The sequence below is a fragment of the Rana temporaria genome, chromosome 8 (genome assembly GCF_905171775.1).
Source record: "Rana temporaria chromosome 8, aRanTem1.1, whole genome shotgun sequence".
NCBI lineage: Eukaryota > Metazoa > Chordata > Amphibia > Anura > Ranidae > Rana > Rana temporaria.
The window spans coordinates 45,369,965-45,387,940 of record NC_053496.1 but is presented as its reverse complement, the minus strand read 5'-3'; the positions used below and the strand labels follow the sequence as shown (position 1 = coordinate 45,387,940).

The following is a 17,976-nucleotide window of genomic DNA, read 5'->3' as shown; positions in this document are numbered from 1 at the left end:
AGAATACATAATGGTCTAAATTTATGAAGAAATTCGATTTATTTTTTATTTATTGAATATGTTTTATAGCAGAAAGTAAACAAAAAAAAAGATATATATCTTTTTTTTTTTTCAAAACTTGTCAGTCCTTATTTAAACAGTGGTGATCAAAAAAACATCAAAAGAAAGCTTGATTTGTGGGGGAAAAAAAAAAGAATATAAATTTTATTTGGGTACAGTGTCGCATGCCCGCGTAATTGTTAAAGTAGCGCAGTGCCGAACGCAAAAAATTGCCTGGTCATGAAGGGGGGTAAATCTTCTGGAGGTCAAGTGGTTAAACATCGGCTTTAGGTTATTATTGAGTACAAGTCTACCTTGATGTCATAGTAATTATTTTATCTTTGTAGTTGTGTCATATGGGGTGTGTCAGCTGAGAGGTCTGGAGATTGCAATTCTATATTTTGGCCATTAATTGCCCTATGTGCAATTTTGGGACATGTGATGTATATACGTAATGTGGAAGGAATGTACATTAGAATTACCTTCTGGGTATCCAGACTAAAGTGTAAGATACCAGGCACATCAAACAGGTTTGACTGTAAACTGGAATGTATGACCTGCCTACCAAACAAGAAAGCCAAAATTGTTGTCACCGTCTTGGGGCTTTGCGGTATTGTTGCATAGCAATAGGACAGCAGCACATACCTTGCTTTACAATTTTGTGGCAGGTTAACCACTTGACCTTCCGAAGGTTTACTCCCTTCATAACTGGACCATTTTTTTTGCTATTTAGCGCTGCTCTACTTTTTATTTGTTTTTGAGTTTCAATTCTTTTTTTTTTTTATTGTATAAAAAAGGACATAACACAAGACAATCGAAAACCCATGTAGTGTTCCTAAAATCAACAAAAAGGAAAACATGTATATATAGATACAAACCTTTAATAAATACAATATATTATTATTTTACAATTATTATAATATTTATTGTGGGGTTGTACATATTATTATACAAACCTATAATAAATATAAAATACAAGGTGTATGGTAATAGGTGGAACTCCTGCGCTGTAGTGGATAATGAGAATGGGGGGGTGACAAGTGAAGAGGAAAAGGGAAGGACTGTGAGTGGGGGACTGCAGCAGACAAAAAAAGAGTCTTTCCAATGAAGGACAAAAGATAAATGCAATAGTGAAAGGAGTCTGCGCTGTGATTAGACTAGTGACAAAAAATATATATTATGAACAAAAAGTGAAAAATGTGTAATTACTAAATAATGATGATGAAGGGAGGGGGGTGAATGGTGGAATGAAAGGAATGAACGTGTACAAATGCAGCAAAAATGTCTTACACAAAAGTGAAACTAATCCTATTGGACCAAGTAATAAACCACAAAAAGGAAGTAGGTCTAGTAGGGAGTGATCTACTTCATATGTGCACAAACACAAAGGTGAAATAAGTGAAGGCTCAAAACAATAATATTCACAGTGAGGAGATGACTGATGCAAACAGCAAATGGAAATAATGCCAGAATGCAGTCAGTGGAAGGGTGCAACCCAATCTACAAATCATGCAACCTGCACCATAAAGTGAAGTGATCAGCTTACCTCCAAGTATACTCACACAAGAGGCAAATAACTGATACTTCTGGTTGGTTGGATGTCCTCTTTGACAGATTGCAATGTTGGACCATACATGTGGAGAAAGAGTGAATGTATATTGTGGGTGGTCTTACTGTCACTCCAAGGAAAGAAAACGGGAACTCTCTAAGGTGCAGTATGCAGGTGTGCACTTACACAACTCACATTAAATTAAAGGTCTTTCTCCACATGTATGGTCCAACATTGCAATCTGTCAAAGAGGACATCCAACCAACCAGAAGTATCAGTTATTTGCCTCTTGTGTGAGTATACTTTATGGTGCAGGTTGCATGATTTGTAGATTGGGTTGCACCCTTCCACTGACTGCATTCTGGCATTATTTCCATTTGCTGTTTGCATCAGTCATCTCCTCACTGTGAATATTATTGTTTTGAGCCTTCACTTATTTCACCTTTGTGTTTGTGCACATATGAAGTAGATCACTCCCTACTAGACCTACTTCCTTTTTGTGGTTTATTACTTGGTCCAATAGGATTAGTTTCACTTTTGTGTAAGACATTTTTGCTGCATTTGTACACGTTCATTCCTTTCATTCCACCATTCACCCCCCTCCCTTCATCATCATTATTTAGTAATTACACATTTTTCACTTTTTGTTCATAATATATATTTTTTGTCACTAGTCTAATCACAGCGCAGACTCCTTTCACTATTGCATAAAATACAAGGTGTATCTTCTAGAAGAATATCCTTACATCTATCTATCCCGTTCTTAAAAAAAAAAAAGGAGGCGAGGGATAAGCGAGAGATGGGAGAAACCCTCTTCAAATCATAGATACATGGGCATCCGCTGAAATTTTTTCAGAGGGGGGCGCTTCAACAGCGGCGATATACAGTCACATTTTACCCTTTCTTCGACCGCTAGCGGGGGTTAAAAGCCCCCCCCCCCACATAAAATGTAAAAACACCCCATCTTTCAATATCTCTTTGTCACTACTGTGTACCCCCTCTCCACAACTGCACCTCTGGACCCTTTACATTACACAGCACCCCACAGCTCTGGACCCCTTTACATTACACAGCACCCCACAGCTCTGGACCCCTTTACATTACACAGCACCCTGCATCACTGGCCCCCTTTACATTACACAGCACCTTGCATCACTGGCCCCCTTTACATTACACAGCACCCTGCATCACTGGCCCCCTTTACATTACACAGCACCCTGCATCACTGGACCCCTTTACATTACACAGCACCCCTTTCCCTTGACTGAAACACTACACTATATTGACAGTATATTTATTTCAGGTCTAAAAGAGGAACCTTTTGGAATGAGGGACAACTGGATTTGATTCCAGAAGAGGGACAGGCACTCTAAATAAGGGACAACTAGAGGAGAGGGGAGCACAGCAGTCACTGCTTAAATTGGCCCCAGGGCCAGTTCAGCCATGCTCCTGGCTCTCCCTTGCAATTCCAAGGGGGGGCAAATGACCCCCCTTGCCCTATGGAGCGGACGCCCATGCATAGATACCTTTTTTTTAGTGGGGTACACACTAGAAGAAAATCGGGCGAACGTTCGTCTGATTTTTCTCGATATTTCACAGCAATTTGGAACTGATAACTGAAAATAATTGTACGACAAAGGCTTTTTTTTGTTGTTTATGGTTTCTGATCCTGCGCAGTCTTTTTCAGATTCTTCTGGTACAAAAAAATCATAAGAAAACGGTACACATTAAAACGAAAACCGTTTGTTCTGTTCCTGTACGAGAACATTTTTGGAGTTTCTCCCTTTTAGAATTTTCGGACGAAAAGTCAGAATCGGCTGTTGAAAGTCGTGTACACACTATACGAAAATCGGAAGAAAATTCTTTGGCGAAAACGTTCGCCCGATTTTCTTATAGTGTGTACGAGCCTCAAGTCTTCTTCCCAACTATAGTCTAGGGCAGAGATGGCGAACTACATTTCCCATGATGCTCATGCTGCACTCTGCAGTGTAGTTGAACGGGGCGGACTGACCATTGAGTCACTCAGGCATGCCACTAGGGGGCCCCATCAGGGTTGCCAGGCTCAGTAAAACCAGGGACAGTATGTAAAAATCTGTGATTTTTTTTTTTACATCTGTCCCTGATATGTCCGAAACTGACATGCTTTTGATGTGAAAATCCAGAGATTTTAGCTGCCGTGCCTCTGCACTGCCTCCTGGCGTGGTGGCCATCTGTAAGCCCGGGGGCCCCATAATCTTCTATTGCCCGGGGGCCCCATGAGTTGTCAGTCCACCCCTGGTTGAACATCATGGAAATGTAGTTCCAAAACATCTGGGGGGCCCAAGGTTCACCATCACTGGTCTAGGGTCGACCTGACCACTCCGCCTAAACCTCAGCTCTCCATGGTCCCTACACCATCTCCCCCTCGACCACCCACTGCTTCCTGTGTTGGTGGAAAAAAAAAAAAGTATATGTATATATGATATATATATATATATGATATGTAGATCACTGCGCTACTTTAACTGACAATTGCGTGGTCATACATCACTGCACCCAAATGTTATGTCATTTTATATTATTATTTATTCTCTCCTATGTAATTCTAAATGAAAGGGTGTAATATAGCACCAACATATACTGTATCATGTTACAGAGTACATAGAACCATTTCCAATCGCTGACACATACACACGCACTCTCTTTTTATAATGAAACCCAACACCATGTTAATCACTTGAGCTCCGGAAAGTTTTACCCCCTTCATGACCAGATCATTTTTTGTTATTTGCCACTGCATTACGTTAACTGGCAACACTGTACAAAAATTTGGAGAAAAAAAAAAGATAATTTTTTACTGTTATAAAACGTATCGAATAAAAAAAAATAATTCTCTTCATATATTTTGGCTAAAATGTATTCTGATACATGTCAGAATAAGTGTGTATTGATTGGATTGCGTAAAAATTATATAGCTAGATTCACATAGAGTTAGGCCGGCGTATCAGTAGATACGCCGACCTAACTCGGAATCTGCGCCGACCTAAGTTTAAGTGTATTCTCAAACAGAGATACACTTAAGCCTATCTAAGATACGACGGCTTGCGCCGTCCTATCTTAGGTTGCAATATTTAGGCTGGCCGCTAGGTGGCGCTTCCATTGCGGTTGACGTAGAATATGTAAATCACTAAATACGCCTATTCACGAACATACGCCCGGCCAACGCAGTACAGATACGCCGTTTACGTAACGCTTTATCAGGCCTAAAGTTATTCCATCAAATAGTTGGAATAGTAATGTTAAAGTATGGCCGCCGTTCCTGCGTCGAAATTCAAAGATTTTACGTCGTTTGCGCAAGTCGTCCGTGAATAGGGATTTACGTAATTTACGTCCACGTCGAAACCAATAGGCCCGTGCGGCGTACGTTGCCGCAATGCACACTGGGACATGTAGGCGGACGGCGCATGCGCCGTTCCAAAAAAACGTCAATCACGTCAGGTCAAGCTCCATTAACATAAAACACGCCCCCTCAGCTAAATTTGAATTCGGCGCCATTACGCCCGCCCGACTTACGCTACACCGCAGTAACTTAGCAGGCAAGTACTTTGAGAATCATGTACTTTCCTCGCTAAATTACGTCGGCATAGTGTAAATGCCATACGCTACGCCGCCGCAACTATGCGCTCGCCATCCTGAATCTAGCTAATAGTGTCTACAAATGATGGAATTTTTATTTATTTCTTTGATACTAGAAATGGAGGTGATCAGTGACTTATAGTGGGACTGTGATGTGTGATGAGCAATAAAGAGATTTTTAATACAGCTTACCTGTAAAATCTTTTTCTTGGAGTACATCACGGGACACAGAGCGGCATTCATTACTATATGGGTTATATGGAGTACCTTCAGGTGATAGACACTGGCAATCTCAAACAGGAAATGCCCCTCCCTATATAACCCCCTCCCATAGGAGGAGTACCTCAGTTTTGTAGCAAGCAGTATGCCTCACAAAATGGTCCTCAAAAAGAGGGGTGGGAGCTCTGTGTCCCGTGATGTACTCCAAGAAAAAGATTTTACAGGTAAGCTGTATTAAAAATCTCTTTTTCTTTATCGTTACATCACGGGACACAGAGCGGCATTCATTACTATATGGGATGTCCCAAAGCAATGCTTACAATGAGGGGAGGGAGAACATCTCCAAGACAAAAGGATTTAATTTAGAGGTATACTCAAATCATAATAAATCCAACTTAGTTGAGAAAAATAATCTTAAATTTTAAATTTAACTCAAAAAAAAGAGGAGCCCCCGGAATCGGAGGGTCTCAAACTGCAGCCTGCAGCACTGCCTGCCCGAAGGCAGTATCAGTATTCCTTCTTACGTCCAACTTGTAGAATTTTGTAAACGTGTGGACAGAAGACCAGGTTGCCGCCTTGCAAACTTGAGCCATAGAGATCTGGTGGTGTGCTGCCCAGGAGGCGCCCATGGCCCTAGTAGAATGAGCCTTTAATGATACTGGAGGAGGCAACCCTTTCAAGCCGTAGGCCTGAGTGATTAATTGCTTAATCCACCTAGAAATGGTGGATTTTGCAGCTGCCTGCCCCTTCTTGGGCCCATCCGGTAGAATGAACAGCACATCTGTTTTCCGGATCTTCTTTGTAGCTTTAAGATAGGCCTTCATGGCCCTGACAATATCCAAGGTATGCAGCAACCCTTCCTTTCTGGAAGTAGGTTTAGGGAAGAAGGATGGTAATACCAAATCCTGGTTCAAATGAAAACTGGATATAACCTTCGGTAGGAAGGAAGGATGAGGGCGGAGAACGACCCTGTCCTTATGAAAAATAAGATATGGTTCCTTACAGGATAAGGCCGCCAGTTCCGAAACTCTTCTTGCGGAAACTATGGCAACCAAAAATACTAACTTCCTTGTCAGTAAAACCAAAGGAATTTCAGCCAACGGCTCAAACGGTTGTTTCTGTAAACTTGACAGAACAAGATTTAAATCCCACGGACAAAGCGGGGATTTAACTGGAGGTTTAATACGTAAGACCCCTTGAAGGAAGGTCTTAACCAGCGAGTGGGTGGCCAGCAGCCGCTGAAACCACACTGACAGAGCAGAAATCTGTCCTTTGATTGTGCTTAATGCCAATCCTTTATCCACTCCTAGCTGGAGAAAACTTAAAACTCTATCAATGGTGAACTTGCGAGGAAGCCACAGCTTGGACTCACACCAGCCTACATAGGCCTTCCAGACCCTGTGATAAATCACCCTAGAGACCGGTTTCCTGGCTCTGATTAGGGTAGAGATTACTTTCTGAGACAGACCTCTACCCCTGAGAATCAGGGATTCAGCTTCCAGGCCGTCAAATTTAGATGCCGTAAGGCAGGGTGGAGGATCGGACCTTGCGATAGCAGGTCTGGCCTTAGAGGCAGAGTCCAAGGGTCTCCCACTACCATCCTTAGGATTAGTGAGTACCATGCCCTTCTGGGCCATGCTGGAGCTACCAGGATAACTGGTATGTGCTCCACCCGGATCCTGCGTAGCAGGCGGGGTAGTAACTGGAGCGGGGGAAACGCATAAAGAAGTTTGAACTGATGCCAAGGGCAAACCAGCGCATCGGTTCCGCAGGCCATCGGATCCCTTGAGCGGGACATGAACCTGTCTAGCTTCTTGTTGAGTCTCGATGCCATGATATCCACGTCCGGCACTCCCCATCTTTGGCAGAGTGCTTGAAAGACTTGTGGATGCAGAGACCATTCCCCCGGCCATAGAGTCTGGCGGCTTAAGAAGTCCGCCTGAAAATTGTCCACTCCTGGAATGAATATTGCCGATATGCAGGGCACATGAGCCTCTGCCCATAGGAGAATCAAGCTCACCTCTCTCTGAGCGGCTTGACTCCTGGTTCCCCCTTGGTGATTTATGTATGCCACGGCCGTGGCATTGTCTGATTGAATTCTCACCGGGAACCCCTGCAATTTTGACGTCCAAGCCCTGAGGGCTAGTCGAGCAGCTCTGAGCTCCAAGATGTTGATGGGCAACTGCTTCTCTGGCTTTGCCCAAGTACCTTGGCGAGTGCAACCATCCAAAATTGCTCCCCAGCCCGTCAGGCTGGCGTCTGTGGTCACTATCTTCCAAGCCACTGGGCTGAAAGACTTCCCCTTCAGTAGATTCTAAGGGTCTAACCACCAACACAGACTATGTCGGACTCTTGATGAGAGCGGCAACGGGATATCCAAGGCCTGTGGCCTTCTGCTCCATGCTGACAGGATGGCTGCCTGCAGGATGCGAGTGTGGCTCTGGGCGTATGGTACCGCCTCGAATGTGGCCACCATCTTGCCTAGTAACCTCATACTTAGGCGAATAGTCGGTTCTTTCTTGCTTAGAACCAGTAGGATTAATTCCTTGATGGCTTTGACCTTCCTCAGAGGTAGGAACACTCTTTGTTGTTCTGTGTCTAATCTCATGCCGAGATATTCCAACTGCCTTGTGGGCAGGAAAGCTGACTTTTCTCGATTTAGGACCCAGCCGAACCTCTCGAGGTATTGGACCGTGAGGGCCACTGCTCGCTCCAAGCCGGGAGACGAGTGGTCTATGACTAGGAGGTCGTCCAGGTATGCTAGGATCGTGACCCCTTGGATCCTTAGCTTGGCTAGGATTGGAGCTAGGACCTTCGTGAACACCCGGGGGGCCGTAGCCAACCCGAAGGGAAGCGCCACGAATTGGAAATGACGCGAAGCCACCATGAAGCGTAGATATCTTTGATGTGGCTGATAAATTGGAACATGAAGGTAGGCTTCCTTTATGTCTATGGACGCCATGAAGTCGTCCTTTTGGAGTGTGGCAGCTGCTGACCGCACGGATTCCATCCGAAATGAGCGGACTTTTAAGTATGCATTTACCATCTTTAGGTCCAAAATTGGCCTGACATCTCCATTGGACTTTGGGATGATGAATAGGTTGGAGTAGAAACCCAGCCCCTGTTCCAGGACTGGTACCTCTACTATTACTTCCTGGGAAAGTAGATGATCTAATGCCGATCTTAATGCGGCTCCCTTCTCCGGATCGTTTGGAATCCTCGACTCCTGGAAATGAGGAGGAGGAAACTTTAGGAAATCTAATTTGTAGCCCGTGGCCACGGAAGACCGTACCCACTCGTCGGGAATGCTGGCTTCCCAAATCTCTGAAAAGAGTCGCAGCCTTCCCCCCACCTTCGTGGGTGGGGGCGCCCCTTCATAAGGTCGACTTGGGGGCTGGTTTTGCTGGTTTGCGAAACCACTGCTTTCTGCCTCTAGCAGCCTGTCCTTGTGACTTGCTGTTGAAGCCGAAGTTTGCTTTCGCAGGAGGCCGTCGATACTGCTTGGCATTAGAGGGCCCCTGCCCAGGGGAATACTGTCGTTTAAACGCAGGCCCCTGCAACTTCTTCTTAGTTGGCAAGAGAGTACTCTTGCCGTTTGAAATGGTCTGAATGTATTTATCTAGGTCTTCTCCGAAGAGTCGTCCTCCATGGAAGGGGAACCCTACCAGGAGCTTCTTGCATGGGGGCTCAGCCTCCCAGCTCTTTAACCATAAGAGTCTTCTCATATGGACAAGGAATAACGATAAACGTGACGCTTGCTGGATAGAATCCTTAATTGCGTCTACCGTAAAACATATGGCCTTAGGGACGTCCGAAAATTCTTCTGCCTGCTGGGCAGGAATAAGTTTAAGCATCTGCTTAAATTGATCCGATAATGCTTGAGCGACCCCAATCGCAGCCACAGCTGGCTGTACTACTGCCCCTGCAGTAGTGAAGGAGTTCTTAAGTAGTGCTTCCAAGCGTTTATCAACTGGATCCTTGAACACCTGTATGTTTTCTACAGGGCATGTTAACGATTTGTTAACACATGAGATGGCTGCGTCCACTGCAGGAGTAGCCCATCTTTTGGAAAATTTATCTTCCATAGGATATAGGACAGAAAATCTTTTAGGTGGCAAGAAGATTTTATCTGGCTTGTTCCAATCTTGGAACAAAACTCCCTCTAATAGAGGATGGATCGGAAACACAGCCTTGCTTTGAGGCGCCCTCAGTGAGCCCAAAGCTGAAACCGTCGATACCTGGAGATCTGGTACTGGCAAGTTGAATGCCTTATGGACCAAGTCCGTTAATCCTTGAATCCACCAGCTCTCCCTCAGGGAGACTGCCCCAGACTCCTCTGTATCCGGATCTTCGATCCCTGAACCTACTTGGTCCTTGTCCAAGAGGTCGTCCAATTCCCCTGAGGAAAGGACCTCCTCTTCTGAGGGTCCGCGCTCGGGCGACGGAGATCTACTCCGTTTACTGCCCCGCATAGCTGCGGCTATCATTTTTCCCATTCTTTTCTCCATCTCTTTTAAAGAGGTGAGTAATACCTCGTCAGTGACCGTCTTAGGGTTGGACTGACCCGCGTCAGCTCCAGCCCCAGATCCCGATGGCCCCAAGGCTCCCTGTGGGGAAAGCAGCGGCATCATTTTGTCCGAGACCTCAGACTCTCTGGGGGAATCCCCACCTCTTGTACCCTCTGACCCGGATGCCATGGTACAATACCGAGGTACACCTGCTAGCTTATTGGTACTTGGGACTATAAATAGTTAATTGCCCAAACACCTGTTTGGGGGATAAAAAATGCTTCCTCTCCCCTAGATGACCTTTTTTTTTTTTTTGCTTCAAACCCAGGAAAGAAAAAAACATTCTGTCCCCCTGAGTAGTATTGCAAGAAAAACTATGAGATGGAAAAGAAACAGCCTATTCCTAGGCTTGAAAACAGTCTTCTGAAGACTGCAATATTCTTTCTGGCCACTGTGTGTCCTCGGCGCCCCGTGCTGCCGCTCTGGTCTTTCCTCCCCAGTTCCAAAGTATTGAATGAGCTGTATGGAACAAACAAGGAAGGGCCGCCCCTTCCTTAAGCTACTGACCCGCCCTTCCCCCCCAGCTAAACGGCGCCAATTGCGCCTATAATACGTGAACGCGCGCCGACAGGGGGGGGGGGGGGGGGGGGGGGGGAAGGGACCTCTCAGCTCCAGCAAACTGCAGCCTGGAACCACGAGGAGGTCAGCGTTTTGAGGGCTCTGAGGAGGAAGACTGAATGGAGCATCGCCTGGAGGCTTGCAGGTAAGCACAGCTCTCTGACACACACATATAGTTTTATATCACACAGGCCCCACTCAATGCTTTTCCAACACTACAAGGGAGGTCACATTTTATGGGGAATAATACACATAGAGCCATCCTATCTTTATGATATGTGACTAATTTGCCAGATGCAGCGCATAACTTTAGGCATGTCCCCTGTGACCCCCCAGAAAAAACCTGCTAAGAACCAAGTTCCGCAAGTTTTCCCCTCACTTACCTGCTCCATGCCGCAGGACTTTGCCAAGCAAGAGGCCCAATCTTCCCCCATCTCGGTGGGGATGTCTAGACCTTCAGGCCCTGGGTTCCTATGAAGGATCCACTGTCCTGGGCCCATATAGCACTCTGGCAACAGAAAACATTAGGCACCCAAAGGTTTCTAAGTTCTGGGCCCAGGGTCCAGCTCTCTAAAAAGAAAAGCATTATGGGCTATACCCCAAGGGTTTGGGGTCCGGTTACTGACCACTTTAGCGCTGAGGCCTTTGGACAGAACCGGTTAGCTCACCTAATCCCAAGGATGCGGAGGCAAGCTAAACCATGACTAACACCTAAGACACTGGCGTAAAAACTGAGGTACTCCTCCTATGGGAGGGGGTTATATAGGGAGGGGCATTTCCTGTTTGAGATTGCCAGTGTCTATCACCTGAAGGTACTCCATATAACCCATATAGTAATGAATGCCGCTCTGTGTCCCGTGATGCAACGATAAAGAAATGACACTAACTGACACTGGATAAGAACGGACTGACACTGAGTGACACTAATACAGTGATCATACTGTTTCACTGTCACTGTACTAATGACACTGGCTGGGAAGGGGTTAACATCCAGAGGCAATCAAGGGGTTAGCTGTGTGCTTAATAATGTGTGCTGCTTTTACTAATCAATGTGGCACATTTTTTAATTTAAAAATGTATTTAAAAGTAAATTTTTGATAACCGTACAATTACAAACTTGCGTCATAATTGTATATGCCATATTATTTTTTTTGCTAAATGTTTTACCCAAGTGGAGTTCCTCTTTAGTGTAGAGAAGATGTGCTGCAGAATTTAAATTCAGGGTACAGCATGGCTTTCACCCATGATATGCCCATGCTTACAGACAACTGGCGCACTTACTGGGTCTCCGTTCTGAAGATGTATTGCATCTCATGGCCTTCCAGATGGCCGTCCCGTGCCTGAGTTGCGGCACTGTCCCTCAGGAAGACTCGGAAGATGTTCTTCTGGTTGCTGTGCAGTTTTATCTCGCATCGCTCCACGCGGATGTCTGAAGAGTGGTCAAACACCACAAAGCGGCCACCCCTGGAAGCAGAGACAGAAGACTGAGAACGTTGGAAAAGATTGGAGCCAGGAGGGCCACCTTTGCACATGTGAACAATGGAGTTGGAATTCATGATAAATAATATTAAGCGCTCTTCCAGTACAAGGTCAATTGTGGCCATCCCTAGAACCTGTGTACAAGATCGCCTAGGTACATCTAGGATACAGATGTCAAACACAAGGCCAGAGGGGCCGAATGCAGCCTGCCAGGCCTTGCCTGAACCCTGCACTCTGTACATAGCGCACCCCTGAACTCTGTACATAGGGAACCCTTGGGACTGCACTCTGCACATAGCACACTACACAAAGCGCACCCCTGCACTCTGTACATAGCGCACCCCTGAACTCTGTACATAGGGAACCCTTGGGACTGCACATAGCGTACCCCAGAACACTACACAAAGCGCACCCCAGAACACTACACTCTGTACATAGATCAACATAAATGCAGCATTCAGGGGTGTGCTAAGTACAGAGTGCAGTGTTCAGGGTGCCTATTAGAAATTGAGCAGCTCTGGTCTCCGTCCACCAGCACACCCACAATAGCTCACAATATGTTACGCCTCACCAAAAAAAAAAAAAAGTGTTAGTACAGAAGGCAAAATACAAAATGTGTTTATAACCTACGATCCACGAGCAATACATGAATTATAAAGTGCTGGATATGCAAACGATAGATCAACATAAAGTGCAGCATTCAGGGGTGTTCTATCAATTGCATATACAGCACTTTATAATTCATGTATTGCTCTTGGATCATAGGTTATAAACACATTTTGTATTTTGCCTTCTGTACTAGCACTTTTTATTTTTGGTGAGGCGTAAGCTATTGTGGGTGTGCTGGTGGACTGAGACCAGAGCTGCTTAATTTCTAATAGGCACCCTGAACCCTGCACTCTGTATGTAGCACACCCCTGAACCCTGTACATAACGCACCCCTGAACCCTGCACTCTGTACATAGCACACCCCCTGAACCCTGCACTCTGTACATAGCGCACCCCCTGAACCCTGCACTCTGTACATAGCGCACCCCCTGAATCCTGCACTCTGTACATAGCGCACCACCTGAACCCTGCACGTAGCGCACCCCCTGAACCCTGCACTCTGTACATAGCGCACCCCCTGAACCCCGCACTCTGTATGTAGCGCACCCCTGAACTCTGCACTCTGTATGTAGCGCACCCCTGAACCCTGCATATAATGCACTCCTGAACTTTGCACCCTGTATATAGTGCACTCCTGAACCATGCACATAACACACTCCTAAACTCTACACCCTGTATGTGGCGTACTCCAGAACCCTGTACGTAGCACACCACAGATACAACCAGGCATTTGAGAGCAACCATACTGCTGATTCAGCCAGCCTGTGATGAATTAGAGTTTGACACCCCTGGTCTAGGACATAAGGGACATCTAGGACATAATGGCAAATCTCTGCGGGAACAATTGTACATTCCTTAGGATGTCCAAAATACTCTGTGCAGGAGGAACATTGTGTTTCAGCCATTTCATTAAATATTCTTTTATAATGCAGACTGAATTTTGAAATGAACTTCTAGTTGGACCTTTAATGTTCTGTAAATGCAGCAATGTGCAGAGGGACATAGAAGATCCCAGAAGAGACTCACTCTCTGATCCGGGACAGCATGAGACAGTCACTGAAGAGGTGCAGATAGACCTGCCGGTTGGTGCTCTTCCACTTGGAGCTGATGGGGTTGAACTCGAGAGCTGTGACCTCTCCGTGTTTAACAAGACGCCGGGAAGCTGAGATAAGGGGAAAAATCTGTAAAGTAAAAATGTAATTCCAGATTAATTCTCCTGATCTATGAAATGGTTTTAGAAACTACAATATTGGTGATGACAAATAAAGTAGAATCTGCTTGTCTGTTATACTTCATTGTATATTCATTGAACAACATTAACTAGTTCAATGACTCAAAACAAACTTCCTTATGGATTTATAGAATTGTCTTGTGAAATAATTAGTTTTAGACATATAAAATGTTACACAGCAATCCTCCTACTTCCTCTAATCCTCATCTCCTGAAATACTCTGCACTGCTGAATCACTCTGCTCTTAAAGTGATTGTAAAGTCTTGTTTTAAAAAAATAAATAATAATAATAAACATGTCAATAAAGTTTGCTATGGGGGCGCACTCGAGCCGAATCAGCTCTGTGTATCCAGTCAGACACAGAGCTGCCATTTGACCCCCCCCCCCCCCTCCTGATTGGCTAACTGACTTTGACAGCCGCAGGAGCCAATGTTGCTGCGGTGTCTCGGCCAATTAGGAGAGAGAGTCCCGGATGGCCAAGGGACTCGTGGACATTGCTGGACAGAGACGGGGCTCAGGTAAGAATTAGGGGGGCTGCTACACACAGAAGGCTTTTCATCTTAATGCATGAAGATAAAAAAAACTTCTGTCTTTACAACTCCTTTAACCACTTGACCACTGGGCACTTAAACCCCCTTAATAACCAGACCAATTTTCAGCTTTCGGTGCTCTCACATTTTGAATGACAATAACTCAGTTATACAACACTGTATCCATATGAAATTTTTTGTCTTTTTTTTTTCACACAAATAGAGCTTTCTTTTGGTGGTATTTGATCACCTCTGCGGTTTTTATTTTTTTTTCGCTATAAATGAAAAAAAGAACGTAAATTTTGTAATTTTGGTGGCACTGATTAGCACACAGGTGGCACTGGTGGGCACAGGCGGCACTGATGGGCACAGGCTGTAGTGGCACTGGTGTAGCTCTGGTAGCACCGATTAGCGCACAGGCAGCACTGGTGGGCACAGGTGGCACCGGTGGGCACAGGCGGCACTCGTGGGCACTGATGTGGCAAAGATAAGCACTGGTGGGCACAGATAAGCACTGGTGGGCACAGGTGTGGCACTGATGGGCGCTGGTGTTGGTTTGGTGGCACAGAGGTGGCACTGCTCAATATAAAAAAACTCACTGTTTGGGTTACAAATCACTCTCCTCTCCCGCTGGATCGGTGTGAGGAGAGTAATGAACTTGCAATGACCCTGCTGTCTGTCTGTTTACATTTGTGATCGCTCCGTCATTGGACGGAGCGATCACGTGGTAAACGGCCACTGTCATTGGCCGTTTACCGAGATCCGTGTTGCTACGGGTCCTGTGTACCCGGCGCGCACGGATGTTCCCATGTGCGCGTGCCAGGGCGCGCGAGGGAACGATTCTCTGAGAGGACATTAATTAACGGCCTCCCAGGGTTAAGCAACCGCCCTGTAGACGTACTTTTGCTATATGGCGGTTGTAAAGTGGTTAAAGTGATACTAAACAGAGAAGTGTTAAATTGCCATAATTCATTCACATAAATCATATTTATCATGCTCTGCTCTTTCCTATATAAAAAGACTCCCTCTATTCCTGAAACAATCTGCTTGGCTGAAGGACTTTGCCCCTTCCTTTATCTAAATCTCACCTAAAATTCTCTGCTGTGCTGGAGGACTCGGCTCCTTTCTCTAACTCTCCTCTCCTGAAATACTCTGCACTGCTGGTGCTGGAGGACTCGGCTCCTTTCTCTAACTCTCCTCTCCTGAAATACTCTGCACTGCTGTGCTGGAGGACTCAGCTCCTTTCTCTAACTCTCCTCTCCTGAAATACTCCGCACTGCTGGTGCTGGATGACTCTGCACCTTCCTCCACCTCCTCTCTGATATCAGACAATAGGTTCCCAGATGTAATGAAATGTTGGGTGGCTCACCTTGCACTCAAACTGAATCTTCTGGTGTAGTAGTATCAGCTCCTCTGTGTCCTTCATTTTCTGGACTCCCTCATTACAGTCTCTTATCAGCTATCAGGCAGAAACATGAAAGACAGACACAAAATGTTTAGAAGATGTTTTCAGGTAGTTATGTACAGCACCATGCTGACCCCTTCCATGAGCCATTAACTACCTGCAATGTATTGAAGCACAGAGACCCAGTGATGACATCACAGCATATAAAATAAAGTACTGAATGAAAAACTTAAAAACTTTATTCAAAAATGTCCTTAGTATGTTGATTGGGGAGACCAGGGAAGGGAAAATATAAGCAGAATAAACTTCAGCTTTTAAGCTTTCTACCTTCTCTATTGCATTGTGGGCTTCAGTGGCTTGCAGCTCCTCATTGGAACCCGGTGCTGAACGCTTCAATATATTCTGTAGAAAGAAAAGAAACATATATAAGTATTTAACCAGTAGGCTCAAATATCTGTTTAAAACACATTACAGAAAAAATGGGCATTTTGAAGGTTTCCACAGTAATATAATATAGTTAAAGGGGTTGTAAAGGTTTGGTTTTTATTTTCTATATAGGTTCCTTTAACCACTTAAGCCCCGGACCTTTAGGCAGCTAAATGCCCAGGCCAGGTTTTGCGATTCGGCACTGCGTCGCTTTAACAGACAATTGCGCGGTCGTGCGACGTGGCTCCCAAACAAAATTAGCGTCCTTTTTTCCCCACAAATAGAGCTTTCTTTTGGTGGTATTTGATCACCTCTGCGGTTTTTATTTTTTGCGCTATAAACAAAAATAGAGCAACACTTTTGAAAAAAATGCAATATTTTTTACTTTTTGTTATAATAAATATCGCCCAAAAACATATCTAAAATTTATTTTTTCCCTCTGTTTAGGCCGATACGTATTCTTCGACCTATTTTTAGTAAAAAAAAATCGCAATAAGCGTTTATCGATTGGTTTGCGCAAAATTTATAGCGTTTACAAAATAGGGGATAGTTTTATTGCATTTTTATTCATTTTTTTTTTTTTTACTACTAATGGCGGCGATCAGCGATTTTTTTCGTGACTGCGACATTATGGCGGACACTTCAGACAGTTTTGACACATTTTTGGGACCATTGTCATTTTCACAGCAAAAAATGCATTTAAATTGCATTGTTTATTGTGAAAATGACAGTTGCAGTTTGGGAGTTAACCATAGGGGGCGCTGTAGGAGTTAGGGTACACCTAGTGTGTGTTTACAACTGTAGGGGGGTGTGGCTGTAGGACTGACGTCATCGATCGAGTCTCCCTTATAAAAGGGATCACTCGATCGATACGCCGCCACAGTGAAGCACGGGGAAGCCGTGTTTACATACGGCTCTCCCCGTTCTTCAGCTCCGGGGAGCGATTGCGACGGAGAAATACACTAAGGGGCCTATTTAAATGGAGAAGGCTCACCTCAAACTACAGTACTTCACCCAATAGTATGGTCATACACATAGAGATTATATTATGAGACATTTGAGGTATAGCTGATATTTTGTAAAATGTTGTAAATTTTGTAAAATTCAGCATTTTTTTATACCAATATAATTAAATCAGCTATACTGAAGATTTCCCATCATATACCATTAAAGTGTATGACCATTCTATTATCATTTTAATGATTTAACAAACTGCTGTGTAGGGAACTTGAAACTGGGTGAGGAACAGTCAAACTATGCTTCTAAGGTGAGGTCATGGAAGACAGTCTTTATGTCACGGGTCATACACCATGGCAAGACTGAGCACAGAAAAAAGACAATACTGCATTAGCAAGGTCGCTCCCAGTAAAAAACACATTTTGGGTTGTCCCCAGAAAAGTGAGAGAGGGGAAATCTTCCAATGGGGACACTAGTTCTAGGGACCTGGGGGTCCCCAAGGTATTTCCTTAATTTGCAGGGATTTTCTCTCACTTCCTGTTTGGCTCTATGGGACACAAAGGAAAATCTCCCCAATGGGAATGGTGAAAAAAACAAACAAAAAAAGACGGATTATAACCCTCCCTTACTCTATCCAAAAAAAAATCAGTTTTGCCTATATTTCTATTTTGATATATACACACACACACACACACACACACACACACACACACACACACACACACACTACTGTGCAAAAGTTTTTGAAATGAATCCTCAAAAATACAACTTGCCTAATAATTTTGCACACA

The 17,976-nt window shown here is 44.7% G+C and overlaps 1 protein-coding gene across 3 annotated transcripts in view; it reads right to left on the bottom strand.

Annotated features, from left to right (window-relative positions):
* LOC120946865 overlaps window positions 1-17,976 on the bottom strand; it is a 79,050-nt gene that overhangs the window by 15,203 nt on the left and 45,871 nt on the right. For all 3 annotated transcript variants that reach the window (XM_040361661.1, XM_040361662.1, XM_040361663.1), the window contains exons 9-12: window positions 16,130-16,204; window positions 15,767-15,856; window positions 13,663-13,817; window positions 11,830-12,012 (exon numbers count right to left, since the gene is read on the bottom strand). In XM_040361661.1, coding sequence (XP_040217595.1) covers window positions 11,830-12,012; window positions 13,663-13,817; window positions 15,767-15,856; window positions 16,130-16,204 — 503 coding nt within the window. The remainder of the gene's footprint in view (window positions 1-11,829; window positions 12,013-13,662; window positions 13,818-15,766; window positions 15,857-16,129; window positions 16,205-17,976) is intronic.